The 19695-nt window shown below is 36.9% G+C and overlaps 1 protein-coding gene across 1 annotated transcript in view; it reads right to left on the bottom strand.

Moving 5' to 3' along the window:
- Positions 1-46: 46 nt before the first annotated feature.
- Positions 47-19695, bottom strand: part of acad9 (acyl-CoA dehydrogenase family, member 9) — a 48420-nt gene continuing 28771 nt past the window's right edge. The window contains exons 9-18 of the mRNA XM_060835544.1: positions 18502-18577; positions 17856-17926; positions 15169-15288; positions 14417-14545; positions 13709-13788; positions 11803-11929; positions 10270-10347; positions 6735-6863; positions 2858-2930; positions 47-1167 (exon numbers count right to left, since the gene is read on the bottom strand). Of these exons, the coding sequence (XP_060691527.1) occupies positions 1067-1167; positions 2858-2930; positions 6735-6863; positions 10270-10347; positions 11803-11929; positions 13709-13788; positions 14417-14545; positions 15169-15288; positions 17856-17926; positions 18502-18577 (984 nt within the window). The 3' untranslated portion in view covers positions 47-1066. The remainder of the gene's footprint in view (positions 1168-2857; positions 2931-6734; positions 6864-10269; positions 10348-11802; positions 11930-13708; positions 13789-14416; positions 14546-15168; positions 15289-17855; positions 17927-18501; positions 18578-19695) is intronic.

The following is a 19695-nucleotide window of genomic DNA, read 5'->3' on the forward strand; positions in this document are numbered from 1 at the left end:
CGGGAGCAATTTCTGATTAAGCAATTGCCTATAGAAGAGGCAATGGGAAAAGAGAGTAAAATATCAGTTTTGAAATAAATATTATTTCAAGGGATATGAGCATCACTTGGTCGGTTTTGTTCATCCTTGGTTATCATAAGTGGTGTTGAGCTACAATCATTGCAATCCACTTTGTGGAAGTATTGCTGTTCAGAAAGACGTTCCAGGATTTTGGTCCAGAGTAAAAGGAACTTCAAATTCTTTGAAGCTGGGATTTAATGAACTCTGCTGGCAGCCTCTTGGGAAACAGATAGGTACATTTAGTTAACTGATCAGAGCCTGCCACTAATTGGTCTTAAATACCAGCAGAGGCCAACAGTTTATAATCAGTGAACAAAGTAAAGATCCATATAACCAGAGAGAAGTTTTTATCCTCGATAAATCTAAGATAGTTTAACACTGGTCTCAGATCCAGAGGTGTTACATTACGAGCTCAGATGCTGTCACTTCATTTCAGTTTCCTACTACTCTAATTTCCCAATTTAGCGAATAGTCTTAATCCCTGGATGAAGCCTGTAATGATTTCTTTAGCTTACACTAATGCCATACTTCATTGATTTTGTATAGTTCATATTAACCCATTTTTACACCGTCTTTCTTCAGTGTATATTGCAATAAGCACACGAGTATTTACAATCCTAAACTCAATCCACGCAATGAGGAAATGGAGAAGACCCACCTGTTCCAAACAAACAAACCTGCGACAGAAGTACTCTAATCCACTCCAAAAACAGAAATGGACATGCAGCTGACCTGATCGTTTATGACTGTGTTTTTGTACATTTCATTGATAAAACTGATATCTGCTGCATTTGAATATTGAGCCGTGATGAATTTTCAGTCATTTTTTACCACTGAAGTAATTTTTTTTTTAGAATTGCTTCAAACTTGTTAATACAAGTGCTGAATGATATTGCAAAACAATTTATAAAGTATTTCATAATTTTTACAGTTGAATTCTATATTAGTGCTTGCCATTAATATCCATATTGTATGCACACTTATGATCATAAACTGACTCTATGTTCTAAAACGTTCGGTCAAGTGGATGTGAGCAGATATACGATCTCTTATCCAGCACCTGCTGTGCTATTTTCTTAATGCTGTCGTCAAGATTTTCAGAAGAATCTAAATGATAAAAAAAATTGCAAATATATTAGGGAGAAATGCAGCTGATTCCAGCTTATGTTACCATTGATAACATTATCATCTTCAAAAATTATCCAATTGAATGGTACTGCACTTGACTGGTTCCATTCTTATCTAATTGTAGCTAGAGAATCACCACAAGTGGCTTATCTTCCCTTCACATACATTTATATTTAGCATCCATCAACAAGGTACTATTGGACCCCTCCTATTTCTCATCGACATCCACTTGACAATATCATCTGAAAATGTAACAACTTCCTTATATACATGATGACACCCACCTCTACATTGCTCCCAACATTTGACACCCTCTCTGCCATGTCAAAATTACCAGACTACTTAACTAAAATCCAATACTGATCCGTCATCAATAATTTTACCCCTCTCTCTGGTACCTTTGAGGCTGAATCAGACTGTCTGCAACCTGAATGCTATATTTAACCTTCGTTTTAGTGCAGATCTGTTTTTGGATATTTACCCAAGACCCACCTATTTCCAACTCATCATCAACTAATCATGATGACATTTTCATCCATGTCATTACTAACACTAGTCTTGATTATTCTAACTCACACTTGGCCCATCTCCCACATTCTACCTGCCTTAAATTAAGGCAACCCTGCCTGTGACTTAGTGTAAGTTAAGCACTGTTCACTTGTCACGCAGTACTCACTGAATGACTTGGATCTCAGGTAAACAGTGCCTCGATTTTGAAGTTCTTGTTTTTCAAAATCTTTCATGGCCTGGCCTCTCCTCATAACTGTTACCTTCTAGATCCTCACAATTTTCCCGACATCATTATCTCTCCACCTGTCAAACTGTATTTCCTATCATCATAAGAATGGTTCACTGCAATTCATGTTCTTGTGCATAGTCTCTGATGGCATCTAATTTACATCATCTGGTGTGTTCTATAAGAACTTCATTAATTCATATATTGCAGATGCTTTAACCTGTAATCCAATGCAATGATGCCAAAATCATGGCACCTAGTGCTGGCTGGATACACACCAGTAGCCAGCTACATTTTCACAGTGTCTCCTTATTTGGATTGGTATTCTGCTGCAGAGATTGAGAACACAATAGGTCATTCTATAACCTAGCAACCTTTTTCTGATAACAAGGATCTAAGATATAATTGCTATGAGAAGAAATATGATACTTCAGATTCCTCTGCCAGGGAGGTGGTTATTTTTAATTGGGCAGAATAGGAAGGAATGAAAAGAATGCTTTGCGTTTCAAGTAATTTTCCACATCTTTTCATCTTTATGTAATTCACAATGAAATGATTGATTTTAATGTTCATTATTACTACTTTTCACCTTCAATAGTTCTCCAGCTGATGTAAGTGATGGAAGCTAGATAACTTGCGCAGAATAAATGCTTAGTTAATTCATCCTATAGCACAGTTTCACTGGATACTTCATGCACAAGGGACACCAGCCACAAATCAGCCTCTCAAAACCTGGATTATTTTATTTTCTGTTAAAATGGGATATTAGTTTTACATTGTTTAAACTTTGTAATTGGAAATATCCTAAGTTATATTACCACAGATTACAGATTTTAGTTTCAGAACAAAATGCCAAGGTCTGTTTTATGCACATGAAATAGACAGTCAGTTCTTAGAAGCAACTGCCATCAATTAATTAATGAAATAACTCACTTTTCTGTAACTGAGCCAAGAGGTAATTATTCCGGAAATAGGCCTCAGAGCAAAAGGTGTTGGCAAGTAAAACCTGGTGAGAGAAACAAAGAACATCTGGAAAAGCCTTCAGGAAATAATGTCAAACCAAAAAGGAAGCAGATGCTGTCTGTCTCTCTATTACTCCTGTGGAAAGCATTAAAGCATGCTTTCAGAAATGGAAAAAAGCATACGATTCAACAGAGATATTGAATTCAACTCCTGCAGCCACTGTAAACTAAATATCAAACAAACATGTTTAAAATTTATTAATGAAAAAATTTGCATAATTTTTGGAAAGAACTGGATAGTAATTTCAATTTGAATCAGCATTGTGACAGAAACTATATTTATGGCTGGTAAGTAGACCTGTGATGAATGCTTTAACTGATTCTTTGTAATTTTACATCTATTATCAATCTCCAGAAAATTAGGATCTGTTTTATTTTGTGACTTGCCCACTTATTTAATAAATCTACTATACCCGCTTCTATATCCTCAAACTTCCCAACATTATCTCTCCACCTGTCAAATTGTATTTCTTATCATCATAAAAATGGTTCACTGCAGTTCATGTTCTTGTGCATAGTCTCTGATGGCATCTAATTTACATCGTGTGTTTATTAAATAAAAACAATTCTTCAAAATATTTAATTTTAGGAATCAGTATAGGTGGTGATTTACTTTGCAAGTTTGATTAGACCCAAGTACAGCTTGCAATCATTTGAATAAATTAAAATTATTATTTGGAAGTCCTACAAATTCTAACATGCATAACTGTTCAAACGTAAGAAGGGAACCAAGTATGATACACCACTGATTCCTTTAGTTATCTGCTCTATACAGAGGACCAAATTGAATTATGGATAAAATATCCACCATTTATTTGACAGAAAATCAACTACGCATTTAAAATTAACTGAAGTAAACTAATAGTTTAAAAGCACAAAACATAACGGGAGGACTTTGTAGGCTTAAGGAAAAAAGTCATTATCAGCTCACTTACCTAGTTGGAGTATTAAAAAGAAACTGAAACCTTGTTAAAGTTTTAGTCTGGTATTCATCAGGACAATTTGCAAGAAATAACAATGGGGAAATATTTATACTATATGAAAGAAGTGTAATCTTTGACTGGACTTTGATTTGTAAAGATGTTACTTTGCAGAATGCACCAGTAATGATGACTGACAGTAAATTGCCAAGCTCTGTTTAAGCTTTAATCCCAGGCCGGTTAACTGATTAGTTTCTCAGGGCAATCTTTAACCAATCAGAAAATGGTTGTCACTATATTGTCCAGTACAATGTATGTGCATTTTCTACCTGCCAAGAATTGGGCCATTTGCATTAATAGAAAGGAACCTTGATTATCCAAACGACATGGGCGAAAAGTATTTCATCAGATAATCAAATGAAGTATTGCTTGCAATTTTGGTCTCCTTGAGAAAGGATGTACTGGTACTAGAGGGGAGGAGTGCAGAGGAGGTTCACTAGGTTGATTCCGAAGTTGAGGGGGTTGGCTTACGAGGAGAGATGGAGTAGAGTGGGATTACATTCATTGGAATTTAGAAGAATGAGATGGGATCCTATAGAAATATATTAAATTATGAAGGGAATAGATAAGATAGGAGCAGGGAGGTCATTTCCACTGGTGAGTGAAACTGTAACAGCCTCAAAATTAGTGGGAACAAGTTTGGACTGAATTCAGGAGGAACTTCTTCACCCAAAGGGTTGTGAATCTGTGGAACTCCCTACCCAGTGAAGTAGTTGAGGCTTCATCATTTAATGTTTTTAAAGCAAGATAGATAATTTTTTGAACAGCAAAGGAATTAAGGCTTATAGTGAGAGAATGGGTAAGTGGAGCTGAGGCCACAAAAAGATCAGCCATGAATGGCAGAGCAAACTTGAAGGGCCAGATGGCCTTCCTGCTCCTGGTTCTTACATTCTTAGCATTTGAATTTGAAAAAGTAGCCCACTGAACAACTACCAACTCAGAGGCATCTTGGAATTGGTCCATTTCATACAAATGAATAAGAAAACTCAATAATCAGTCATCCAGATCAATCATGCAAATGTGATGTAGAGGATTAGAAAAAGTATCAGTTGGAACATGTATAACTGGGTGAATAATAATTGACTAAATTATAATAAATATCAGTTTCATAAAAGGAAGAATTAATAATTGACAGCAATGATTTGGCAAGAACAGCACAAAGATTAGGAGAATGTACTTTTGTTTCCAAAAATATGGTATATTTTAATGTGGCTGTACAGGACATTGGTTAGGCCACTGTTGGAATATTGCGTGCAGTTCTGGTCTCCTTCCTATCGGAAAGATGTTGTGAAACTTGAAAGGGTTCAGAAAAGATTTACAAGGATGTTGTCAGGGTTGGAGTATATAGGGAGAGGCTGAACAGGCTGGGGCTGTTTTCCCTGGCGTGTCGGAGGCTGAGGAGTGATCTTATAGAGGTTTACAAAATTATGAGGGGCATGGATAGGGTAAAATAGGCAAAGTCTTTTCCCTAGGGTCGGGGAGTCCAGAACTAGAGGGCATAGGTTTAGGGTGAGAGGGGCAAGATATAAAAGAGACCTAAAGGGCAACTTTTTCACGCAGAGGGTGGTACGTGTACACAATAAGCGGCCAGAGGAAGTGGTGGAGGCTGGTACAATTGTAACATTTAAGACGCATTTGGATGTGCATATGAATAGGAAGGGTTTGGAGGGATATGGGCCGGGTGCTGGCAGGTGAGACTAGATTGGGTTGGGATATCTGGTCGGCATGGTCAGGTCGGATTGAAGGGTCTGTTCCATGCTGTACATCTCTACGACTCTATGTGCCACATAGGCAATTGCAGGAAATGAATGAAATAAATGGAACATAGTCATTGTTAAATCAAGATTATTTTTTGGGCTACAATAATGCTATTGTGTTGGAATGTGGGGCAGTGGGTGTTCCTCCTGCTGTACTATAAACTCTTCAAAAAAAAAGTTTTATATCTGGAATTCTACTCCTGCCTCCCCCATTGCCACACTGAATTGCAATCTTTTGCCTGCCCAGTTGGGGGACACATTGAGCAGAAGCCAGGAATTATTGTATGTAACTTAAAGAAACAAAACATTGAACAATTTATCCCAGGCTAGCTGCCTGTTCACTCCCCAGAGACCATTTAAACATAGAAGCAGATTTAAAACCAGGTTACTTTTGGGCAGATAATTGTCAAATTAAGAATGGAAGAGAAATTCAAAAGGGACCTACATAAAGGAAATACACTTAGAATGACAGATCTAAAAATGCTTAGAAGGAAAAAAGTGAATTTTTTTGGCCCAATATGTTCACAGTGTTTTAATTTTCCTCCATGCCCTCACTTCCCTGTGACTTCATTATTTCTTCCCTCATTAATTTTAAAATTAATTTCACATCCCATTTAATCTTTGGTAGGTCATAAACTGGCCATAATTAAAAGATTTTGACTTGGAACAACAATGAAAATAAGTCCCAATTAAATTTCACAGCAACAGACCATCTGTAATAGTCAGATATGACTGTTGGCTTAATGTGAACTTTATAGACAACGGCTTTCCTTCTCCCACGAGACTTAATCTAGATGCATTCAGCAACCGTTGAAACAGAGAAAAGATTCCTATTTACACATAATTTTTCAAAACTTCTTTTCCTTTTACTCTTAAAGAGCATCTTGCTCAAAGTAAAACGGTACACAATTAGTGCATATTGCAATTTTAAATATTTAAAATGCTTCATGAAAATAAGGTTTTGGTGTCAGAATTTCAGAAATTGAATATAATTTCAGATAGTCTCTTGATTTAAAGTGGCTGACTTTCACTGAATATAGTATGGACCTACCTCATGGTCATGATTGCGAAGGCCAATGCTGATAGAACGACTAGCTCTCGAGATAACTGCCGTCATGGCATAAATGTTAATGAGAATATCAGCCACTCTCTTCACTACCAATTGCTCTTCTACTATTGTCTGAAGAGGAAGAGGCACAATATTTTTGAGAAACTTCAAAAGAAATGTAGCAAAGGTTTACTCATTTCAATCTTTTAATGTAATTTGGTTAAATATGAAAAGAATTCAAAAACTACAGTATGAAAAGCAAACATTTGCTTTTTCCCCATAAGTAATTATTCTTTATGTTTATGCAACATGTTCTACTATTCAAATCAAATAGTTCATACACATTCATAGAATCAAATTACTTTGTTAGCTTAACCACAAACAAAATTCCCTAAGACGGACACTTGAGTTTAAAAAAAAAGGCCAAAGCTCTCCAAATTACTGTGATAAAGGAGCATTTTTTAAATTAGATCAGACTTTGTAGTCTATCTCTTAACCACTTCTCATGCTGCCATGACATAGGCCATGTGAGGAGACTATAACTAGACACGGTATTATAGATAATGTCAAAGCAAAATATTATACAGGAAGACTACTGTTTTTTGTATTATATTGATTGGATCGTCCTAGCTATGCATCCCATTTCATATGCTTTTGCTATTGCTATAGCCAATTATAATAAATCTCTTACAACTAGATAGAATCCTAGGTGATACATTCACAAACAAAACAAAATGCTACAGGAACACCAAAGGTCTGGCAGCAGCAGTTATTCAGAGAAAACTGTCTTTGGGACATTCTTCCAGAAAAGGTGGTGGGAGCAGGCTCACAATGTTTTTAAGTTAATGAACAAAGAAAATCAAAGCACACACCCTTCGACCCTCCAAGCCTGCGCTGATCCAGATCCTCTATCTAAACCTATGACCTATTTTCTAAGGGTCTGTATCCTTTTGCTGTTTGTCCATTCACGTATCTGTCTAGATGCATCTTAAATGACATTATCATGCCTGCCTCTACCACCTCTGTTGGCAAAGCATATCAGGCACCGACCACCCTCAGTGCAAAGATAGATAGATTTTTGTTATCCTAGGCTATGAGGTTAGGATTTATGATTGATTGCAATTCTGTGATGATGCCCACTTCGGAGTTTTGATCCTTTCGAAATCTATCTTATATAGCATGCTGATACCGCTATATAACATACATGATGGAAGGCACCCTCAACTTGAAGATGAGACTTTGTTTCCACAAGGATGTGTGGTAGTTACTCCTGCTAATAAGGAGATGGATAGACGCAAATGTGTCAAGTACGTTGGTAAGGATGTCCAAAGATGTGCAGGTTAGGTGGACTGGCCTTGCTAAGTTGCACAATGTTGAGGGATAGTGCGGCGGTGGGTTTGGGTAGGCTACTCTTCAGAGGGTCAGTATGGACTCAAGGAGTTGAATGGCTTACTTCCACACTATAGGGGATTCTCTTCTTTGGATGGGGTCACAAATGTTTTTCCCAACATTATTACTTCAGTGCCTGCTGCAGACCATGCAGCTATGCCCTTTAACTCTCATCTAGCTTGGTCAATAGCAGAGTGACCAAGCCACTCTCTGATGGCCATTGATATAACCTAGCCAGAGCAAATTCTATGCCCTTGCCACACTCTGTTGTTTTCAACTCGTGTTCAACTTGGAATATTCAAATTCATCAGCCAGGAGGGCTGGCAGGTGGGAACAAGCAAGACATTTCCTTGAACAGTTTAATCTGATGAAATGAGACTTCATAGGATCCTGAGTCAATGTTGAGGACTCCAGAGCAACTTCTTCCTACCACTGGGTCACTACCTCTGATACTTTTGTCCTGTTGTTGGGACAGAATGCATCCAGGTGCAATATGCCTTTCTCCCCAGAGGATTCCCAAATTGCAACAGTTTAAATCTTTCATTAAGCTTGTTTAGGTCAGTTTCCAAATGATCTTCATCTTCTATAAGTAGCAGTGTAATGTTTCCATGTAAAGATGTTCTTTATGTCATAAGGCCATGGCATACACTCACATAAAGCACAAGAACCATGAGCAGCAATGAAGACTACAATAATGCCAAAGCAAATGGAATCAGCCAAACAGGTAAGATCTATGTTCTCCACAATAAATGTGCTTCATCTCAATTTATGTTGCACAAAACCATGTTTACAACTCCTGGTGTTGAACCTTGACACATGACTAGCTATGGTCTGGCAAATTCTCCAGTCTTGAAGCTGCTTGATGATGGAAGTACATTATGAATGAGAAGGAAAAATGTGACAATTGCTTAGTAGAAGTACAAATTGTTATCATTCAAAAAATGTCCAGGCAGCTACCCCCAACACCCAGAACCAGATTATTACAGATTGTAAAGATCATTACTGGGCCATTTTTTAGGATGCAATACTTGTAAAGAGAGTCTATTGGTTTATACACATTTTATAATACTTTATACTACACACAACCAGATTCTTCATGATGTTCTCTAATTTGTTACAGTTCCAGACAGGAAATCCCAAAGTATAAATTTTCTGGCTAAGATCAGATGGATTGAGACTCCTTTATGCACCAATGCCCAACCCCCACACAATAGCCAGCCCCAGTTAGTTGCAGTGTAGATAATTTAAAAAAGATCCCTTCCCTTGTGGCTGCATTTCTCCTGGATGCAATGATTTTCAGTTTTAAAACAAACTAATTTAACTAAGACAAAGTCTCTTCCCTGGCGTGGGGAAATTCAGAAGTAGAGGGCATAGAGAGGGGAAAGATATAAAAGAGACCTACAGGGCAACTTTTTCATGCAGAGGGTGATACATGTATGGAATGACTGCCAAAGAAAGTGGTGGAGGCTGGTACAATTGCAACATTTAAAAGGCATCTAGATGGGAATACGAATAGGAAAGGTTTGGAGGGATATGGGCCTGGTGCTGGCAGGTGGGACTAGATTGGGTTGGGATAGCTGGTCGTCATGGACAAGTTGGACCAAAGAGTTTGTTTCCATGTTGTACATCTCTATGACAAGGATTTTTTGGTTTATTTCAATCATTGAGTCTAATGTCTGCGCACTCTCTTTTTGGTTGTGGCTTTACCACTAGTTTCTCTTTTTATCATTTGCTCCTTGCAAATAGTCTGCCCTGAACTGGTCAGTTTCTCATTCAATTTGCCCTACACTTGCTGCTTTCTTTTCAGGAATTGTTCTCTTAAACAAGACCTAAGTGAACAAAAAGTGAAGTCCAGTATTTCACACAATTGAACTGGACTGTATAATTCATCTCTCAACTGTAAATTCTTGCACTTATATTTAAAACCAAATGTGTAATTATAAATTGTGGTCACTACATTGTGGCCCTCAAGAACAAATCTTTCATTCCCAAAACAGGTTGATAAATATTTTTTTAAAGTTACCCATCCCAACAAGAGTAAAAGACTGCATTTATTCAATGAATTGTTTACTGGAACATTTGATAACAAAATGTTTTACGCCCTCAAAAACATGGCCTTGCTCTTAAATAACAGCCATGTCCTAATTACCTTGCCATATCTGTACAATACGTTTTCCACTGTGCTTCCCAGATAATACACATTCTCTTCCAATTTTTTGGCACTGTCCTGTAGGAAAAGAATTCAAGTATTTCTTTTAATATATGTTCACAACGTTACTGTCTCTATCACCTTTAGTCACAAAAAGGATAGTATGCCAAAAATTTGGAAAACACTATTTGGTTTCAATGACATGACACTGCACTGCTATCTCTTTCCATCTAATGGTTGTCAGTTTTGTAAACAAGCTTAATATAAGGTATTTTATTGAACACCTTTCAGAGTTTCTCTCTCTCTCTCTCTCACACACACACACACACACTCTCACACACACTCTCACACACACACACACACACACATATTAGCTGCACTGTTCTTATCTACCACCCAGTATTTCTAGGTGGTAGATTAAGTTCAATCAAGTTAGTGAAAAATGACTTGATCTTAACAGAATGTAACCATGTGAAAAATAAATCAGATAACCCAAATTCTACAATATAATGCATCTTAGCACGAAAATAGGCGGTGCCTGCCTGATTCCAAATACCGTTACTTCCTTTGAGTCAGCTAGATACCCACATGTGGAAACTAATCAGCATGCATGGAAGACTTCAAATCAACCTTCACACAAGGAACTTCTATTTACGCAAAACAGGGAAATCTTCGAAAAGAACTGATTTATAATATTGCATGTTGTCACGTAATAATATTGCAGACCAGTTCTTTACAAACTGATCACAGGACATACAGGAGGCAAACAAAAACCTTCCCAAAAATTGCCAGTGTTTCTGCCATGTATCCAAATCAGAAATGTTTAGATGCAGGTTAGCAATAGCCAGGGCATTGCCTGTAACTTTTAAAATATAGTATCTTATATTTTTAACCAACTACATGATGGAAATTTACTATTAGCATCATGGAAGGGGTGATGTAGGGCAGGTTGTAATGTTCCAGCATAATCCTGCCTCGCAGACAATGGCTGACAAAGTTGTATCACCAGGCACTCTGCCTTTATGTTACTTGAAATGAGTATGAAAATGACTGTTGCAGCTAAGGAAATGATGCAAGTATGTGAGCTATGGTTAGTATATGAGCCTGAAAGTTAGCATTTGGAATGCATTCAAGATTTGGTGGAGGCACATTCAATCACGGCTTTCAAAGGGGAAAGCCAAGAGAAAAAAAACCAATCGCAGGCAAACGGAAAAAGGTTTGAGTGAGTATCTAAACAGTTTTTTAAGCAACTCAGCAGAGGCACAAGAGGTCACGTGGTCTCCTCCTGTGCTGTAAACATTCTGTGAAACTATGTTGAAGTTTAAGTTCAAAATACAGTTCACTCATTGTCAGCTGGTTTATCTGACTGCACACGAGAATCTTTGACAGAGATCTGTATGCTTCTCTCAAGATGCTAAGTAACAACTGAATGTTGGTTCTATTAATTATTGAGATGACAAATGGAAAATTATATTCCAAGACAAATCAGTTTTAGACTAAAACATGTAATAGTAATTTTATAGCGATAAGTACCTCCAAACTGGGGTGCACGACACCATTTTTGCCAGTGAGACCATAATCCACTTCTTTGAAAAAGGTACTTCCTAGTCTTTTTCCTAAAATTTCCAACACTGCTCCAATGTTTCCTCTCTTCATCGCTCTGAAAGAACCACAAAAACTGTAACAAAATGTTCAACAGAAATAAGTCAAACTTCAATGCCAATAAATTTAAAGTTATACTGTTACACATGTAACAGACAGGGCAAAAGGACCTTGCAAACTGGATGACTATAGACTGGAATGGGATGGACGATGAATAAATTAATCTTGTTTAGTGGTGCTGGTTGAGGAATTATGTTTGCTTTTTTTTTGGTTGGTGTGGGGTGGGGGTGGCAGTCTGGCATAACGATTTTAAATATTAGTGGTACCCCTTTACCAGTAAGGGGAAAAGTTTTTTTTCTCTAAGAAGGTTGCTTAGTTTGCGTACTTCTATTTCACAGAGAGCACTGGGAGGCTGGATCATTGAAGGTCGAGTTAGATAGATTTTTGATCAGCAATGAACTCAAGAGTTATATCAGACAGGAAAGGGAAGTTGAGGTCACAATCAGACCAGCTATGATCTTATCAAATGGCAGAGTCTGCTTGAGCTGCTCACAATTGTGTTCTTGTGCATCAAATATCAAGGTAGGGATGCTTTTAAACTTTGTATTAACGCTTCACTCTCAGCCATCTGAATAGAAGGCCAAAGTGTTTATTGTTAATTTTATCCCAAAAGTAACAACTTCATTAAAACTTCAAATATGATGGCGCAATTACTGGAATCTAAAGTCATTAACTAACCAGTTCAAGACATTAATCTATAGGAAAGAGAAATATGTACACCTTTGTTAATTTTAAGTTTGTGGTTTGCTTCTTGTTTTAAGCATACAGTCCATAATACTATTCTGTAACTTAGAAAAATGGTAAAGCAGTTAACTACATTAAGTGGTCATCTTATATCACTTATGGTCTTTCACTTTGATCAATAATAATGCAACTGCGCATCAGGGAGGTAAGTACTTAAACCACAAAATTCTTTTTCAAAAACTTTTAAAATAGGACATCAAGTGTTTATACAATGGGTCCAAAAAATCTAAGAGAAAGGAAATTTTCACACTTATCAAAAATAGATATGAAAGAACACACTCCTCTTCGTAGGCAGCAGCTCCTTCATCCCATTCTCCAATGACACATTATACATGTTCAATGTATTTAAGATACTGGAAATACTGAACTTCCACAATCCATGCAGATCTCAAAATAATGAAATGAAAACTTCAAGTATTAGCCCATTTACCCTAAATTCCTTACTTTAGCATCCTTACATTTTCATTTGATACAGATTTCCTGAATTCTTAATGGAACTGTCATCCAAGAACTGCACCAACACCATTCAACACTTTCACAAAATTTTTAATCTTTGTTACACGATCATATTTTGCAAATTATTATAATAAAATTGCATTTTTGGCTTCTGTTAGGTTCAAAATTCAACCTCCACTGTGTTTTATTATTGTAAATCTTAATCTGGCCCTTCTCCAGGAATTTCACTTTTATTTCGTGATTTCCACCAGTTTGAATGTTCATCAATGCTGTAATTATAGATTAAACACATCTTGAATCAGCTTCAATTTCCTTTTTTCAGAGAAATTGGTAAAATTAATTAAACGTTTATGGTTAAAATTAGTATAATAAGCTGCACCAGCACTAGGATCAAGGTTCAGTAAACTAGAATCAAAGGTCTCTGCAACATTATTCATAGTTGTCTCAATATGAAGGTAAGTGCAACAAATTCTGCACTGTCAATTCTCAGTATCTGGGCAAGCATGGATTAGTTTTGGGATGTAATTGAAAAGGAGAATCTTTAAGTCAAAGTGAAAATTACTTAAGACCCACATACTTTATTTTCTCGGTAAGGAGTTTTCCTGCATGCTGCAAACCAGTCAAGGCTACATACATCCGGAGAATTTCATTAGTCCCCTGCAATACATGGAAAAAATGAAATCGATACATTCAAAGATCATAGAAGCAGCCCAATAAAATGTTAAAAATAGCTGTTACAAGATACATTTTGTACTTCAACTAGTAGAAAAACAATTACAAATTTTAATTGTTCACCTATTTAATAATTCATTATATACTTTGTATAATCCAAATCTATTCCCAGAGTGGTCAGCTTTCGGCAATTTGAGAGTGCTATCAAATACTTCAGCCATGTTGTTGATCACATTGAGTGATGCTTATATTAATTTCTGTTATTGTTTAAAATGCATATCATGCCATTCCAGGGATTTATATTTTCAATCAACACCACATTTACTGAAATTGAGATTTAGCAATATGCATTTGAAATATTAACCTCCACTGATCTGACAAAACACAAAGACTGGGCTCTATGGCATCACTACTCCAAGTGTTATGTGTTACACAAAGACTTTGAATGGCACATGCCACTTCCAACAAGGTTGGTACAGCACCCTATGTTAGGAAGGGCAGTACCATGGACCACTATGTGTGTGTCAAGATATTAGGAGTGGTCAGGTCTTGCTGTCAATGTCATTTCAGCTGATTTGATGCACTTAATGATAACTAAGGCCATTTAGCTTACCTCAAAAATTAGAAGAATTCGGCAATCCCTGAGGAATCGCTCATAGGGGTAATCTTTCATATAGCCAAGGCCTCCCAGAATTTGCAAAGCCTCACTGATGCATATCCAGGCACCCTCAGAACTGTAAATCTGACCAAAGTACTGACTCAGTTAGGAATCATCCAAATTAAGACACATTGTGTACATGGTTATGAAACTAGTTACACGTAGCAGCAAAAAATGTAAGTTTATTTTAAAAGTTGTTGGAGTTTAACGACATTTGGAAGAAGTTGTAATTACAATAAAAAAGAACAAAGTTACGATGATGGTCCTTTGTGGCTCAATTATCAGTTTGTGATGTATGTAATATAAAACAGCAACATCATTATTCAATATTTTGTTATTAATAGCTGAAAAAAATGTCATGTTCTGTGACTGGCCACTGACAACAAAATGGGAGGAAAGCAATATTTTTTCCTAACTCCCAACCTGTGCTTGGGGCCTGGCAAGGATCATTTTAATCACATCCACAGTTGTTCAATCCAGTTATATAGTTCGTATTTTGACATTACATTCAGTTGACATTTTACAGGTCTCCACATGATATTTGGTTATTGACATGGTAAAATTAAATACAAAAGGTATGCACATTTAAAGTAACCCGTAAATAAAATGACACTTTTATATAACTTTCTCCCCTTCCTGCTCAAATGTCACAAATGGAACAATTTAAACAAATTTCATAAACATAATGTCAAATTTGAGTTTACTACCTTCACCATGGCTGCTTCCACAGAGCAATCTGGCTCTCCTGGACGGTCCATCATTCCTGCAGTCAAGTAAGCCATGCTCTCCATTACATATGCTTGCATTGCCATCAGCGTAAACTTTTCCTAAAAGAAACCCCAACTGTACGATACATGAAAACTGTCTTGTAAATTGACTCATAGCATCTGCTGACAACCAAAACACACTTCCTACTGCTGAAAATGGCAAAACATTACACAATTTAAATCATGGACTCAGTAATTAGCTTAAAAATTCAAACAAATGACTCAAGAACTACAGGTGTTTGAGAATTGGTGAAAAAAGGCACATTTTGCAATCGCTTTCCTGTCAAAGTTCTGAAAAAGTGTCACAGGACTCAAAACGTTCACGCTGATTTCTCTTCACAGATGATGCCAGACCTGCTGAGTTTCTTCAGCAGTTTGTTATTGTTTTGTTTCAATTTCATAATATAGTATTATTAAATGTATTGTAACCAGGTATCTCAATCCCAAGATGACTAAAAAGGTTCAGAGTTTTGATGCATATTGTGAAATGATTCAAATGTATTGATGAGAAATAAATTAAATCATCTTAAACACCCACTGACCACAGGTCTCTAGTCTGCCTACACAAATCATGCAAATTAATTAATGAGTTGGCAAATAGTTTGAGGTTCTGGGATATAAAAAGGTACTGAACAAATGCAAGATCGTTTTTTTTCATCTCTAAAAATTTAGACAGAAGGATGACTTGAGGACCACTAAAAGGAGAGTCTGATGACTTCCTTTTAAGTGAATAAGATCTATGCAAGTGAAAGATCAAGGAAGGATAAAATGACAATTAGGGAATATGCTTTTGCCCTGGTCTGGATACATTAAAATATAAGTGTATATTGCCCACTAGATCTTTGATAAGTCATGTGATGTTTTGGGGTGATTTTGGGATAGTGTAGGGGGACGAGCTGAGAATAGTTCACAGGTGGCACAACATGGAGGGCCGACGGGCCTGTTCTGCGCTGTAATGTTCTATGTTTTCAATTTGTATTTTGTTGCAGTTAATCTGACTTACTCTGCAAAGATATCTGGAACTTCTAGGATTTTGACTCAGTGACAATAAAGGCATGGTGATTTAGTTTCAAGTCAGGATGGTGAGAGACTTGAAAGGAAACCTGAAATGGTGTTATCCCAGTGTGAGTGCTGTCTTTGCCCTTCTAGGAGGTAGAGAGGTTGCAGGACTGAAAGATACTTAATGAATCACAGCAACTTGTTACGATGGTATCTTACAGATGGTATACACTGCTAACTCTGTATGTCAGTGATAGTGATTGAATGTTTAAGGCAGCGAATGGGATAGTGATCAAACAAACTTCTGTATCCTTGAGCTTTAGTGTTCTCAGTGATGCACTCATCCACACATCAGAGAGAATAACATCACAGAAATTGGGCTGGCTTTGCGAATCAGGGCGGTGTGTTACTTGCTGTAGAAGCCACAATCAAATAATTTGCTGGTCAATAGAAATGCGTAACAGTAAGAAGCTTGGCAATGATACTGCCGAATACTACTCTTACATGCTTAGTTTTAAGTTGAAGGTCTGGTCTGAATATGTCTCATTTAATATAATAGGAATGCCAGAAAACAATGAAGGATGGTCTCAAAGTGTGAAGGTGGGACTTGGTTTTCACAAGGATGGTGTAGTGTATAATTTAAGCAATACTGTACATGAACAGAGGTATCAGTGACAGAAGCTTTGAGAAGATTAAGCAGGTTTTCCCCATTTCTGATTCTCTCAGCATCGGATATAAAACCTGTCTGACAGGTCCTTTGGGAACCTTCCAGTTTCATTAGCTCTAGTACATTATACATTTGTGTAAGTTTACACAATTTAAAAAAGTAGTAAGAAACTATCCATAGGACAGAGTGTATGGTTGCTGGGTTGAAATCCTGGAACTTCCTTTCGAACAGTACTTTGTAACTTGCAAACAGTGTTGTTGAGATTGACCTGAAGGATTGCAGTGGTTCAACAAGGTTCTGACACCTTATCAAGAACAATTAGGGATGGGCAATAAGTGCCAGCAAGACCAGTGATCCATATCCCATGAAAAGATGGGGAAAAAAAAATGTTTATGCTAAGAAGTCACAGGAAACATGCGACAATGTACAGCTACATTAACTTTCATAAAATAGTAAATAATAAGAAAACAATATTTATGTAATGGAAAATTAACATTTATTGTGAAATCTATAAAAGCATAGGGAAACAAAGTAGTAAGGGCCTGACTGAAACTCGGGGCAAGTATTGCAGACAGACAGAAAAAATGTAAAGGCAAACAGACTTAACAGCAGACTTACAAGACCAGTTAAACTATCATATCAACGGTCAAGGAATGAGAAAAACAACTCCACATATGGAAAGGAACTCGAATGCTCCTGGTCCCTGACCTTGAGGTGTTGAGAAGAAGCAGCGAATTATAGAATGAAGGGAATATGTGAAAGCTATCAGGCGCCCTTTACATGTATAATCTTGCCAATGGATCAGGTTCCTTTGTAGGGGTCTAAAATAAATTTTTTCTTTGCTCTTGCTAGCATTTGAGTAGAGTCAATTTAATTTCCACAACAATTTACAAAAAGTTTTAATTTAAGCAACTAGTCATATAAAGCAATGATTTACAAAAATAGCAGAATGAAAATGTACCTGAATCAGCCCAAACTCACTCAATTTTCTGTCAAATTGTTTGCGGGTACAAGCATACTCTGCTGTCATCTCTACAAAAAGAAAGAAAAACGAAAAGAAGATTTTAATTTTTATATATTGCATTTCTCAGAATTACTGCACCACCTTGTAACTAAATTACAATCATGGCACTGTAAACTAAAGGAGTAGCACAGCATGATCCCAATAAGCTGAGTGCCCTGTTAATTTATTTTTAGAAGATACAGATGAGGAAACTGGTAAAACTCCTTGTTCTTCTTTGAATAACACCATGGGATGCTCAACTTATCCCCAACAAACAATAATGATTTTACTTGAATCCCATTTAAAAGGATTGTCTATTTTTATTATATGGTAAAACAACCCTCTGTTTATGGTACGAACAGATGAATTAATGGAATAAGTAGCTCAGTAGCGTTGTTCAGGACTAATGCTTAAAATCTTGAATGTTAAAATAAAGCTCTGCAATAATCTGTCATTCAGCTAGGAATAGGCAACGTGTGGTCACGTCAGTGTTAAACTTAAAAAAAAATCACAAATTCTGCAGTAGGACCCAGATGTGGTTCAAGTTGATGCTAATTCAGATTTGGGTCAGTACATTATGAAGATTTATTTTTTGTAATCTCACCAATAAGTTTTTTAATCATTCCTGCAGATGCACTCCCCATGCTAAATCGTCCACTATTCAAGATCCTCATGGCCACCTGGAAAAGAACAGGAGAATTTGTTTTGTGTAAGGCATAATATTAATTCATTTATTTTCACAGGTGAGTCATTTATTCAATATTTAACATGAACAAACAATTTATTTGGATGAACTACATACAAAAACGTTTTATGTAGTCACCTTATGCACTCCTTCCTACCACTGGGTCACTACCTCTGATAATTTTGTCCTGTTGTTGGGACAGAATGCATCCAGGTGCAATATGCCTTTCTCCCCAGAGGATTCCCTTGTTGCAACAGTATAAACCTTTCAATAAACTTGTTTAGGTCAGTTTCCAAATGATCTTCATCTTCTATAAGTAACAGTGTAATGTTTCCATGTAAAGATGTTCTTTATGTCATAAGGTCATGGCATACACTCACATAAAGCACAAGAACCATGAGCAACAATGAAGACTGTAATAATGCCAAAGCAAATGGAATCAGCCAAACAGGTAAGATCGATGTTCTTCACAATAAATGTGCTTCATCTCAATTTATGTTGCACAAAACCATGTTTACAACTCCTGGTGTTGAACCTGACATGACTGTGGTCTGGCAAATTCTCCAGTCTTGAAGCTGCAAGTAAATTGCCACATTTTTTCCTTCTCATTCATAATTGCTTAGTAGAAGTACAAATTGTTATCATTCATAAATGTCCAGGCAGCTACCCCCAATACATTAAGGATTCACTCCTAATATCAGGACACAGCTTGTGGGGAGCTGACAAAATAAAAAGTGGGGTTGAGGGGTCAGCCATGATCCTCAAATTCTGAAGCAAGCCCAAGTGATTGAATGTTTTACTCTTAATTCTCATGCTCATCCAAACACAGCTTTGAAGCAGACCAGTGAGCAGTACACCAATCTCCCAGTGTTTCTGGTAAAGGCAGACTCTGCCCAAATACAGTCTCAGTGACACACAGTCTCCTGTTTTGCAGATAGGGTGATAGTATACAACAACAGCGTGAGGGAAAACCAGAGGATAGGTGGAGGACTAGGTCGTATCATCTCCTCAGAGTGAAGAAGGAAATGGTCTTCTATGATCAGGAGTTCATTGAAGCCAGTGGTATCTTGCATGATGTTAAGTTTCTGCCTTATAAATCTTCCCCAGAGTCCC

This window comes from Hemiscyllium ocellatum, chromosome 14 (assembly GCF_020745735.1).
Source record: "Hemiscyllium ocellatum isolate sHemOce1 chromosome 14, sHemOce1.pat.X.cur, whole genome shotgun sequence".
Taxonomy (NCBI): Eukaryota; Metazoa; Chordata; class Chondrichthyes; order Orectolobiformes; family Hemiscylliidae; genus Hemiscyllium; species Hemiscyllium ocellatum.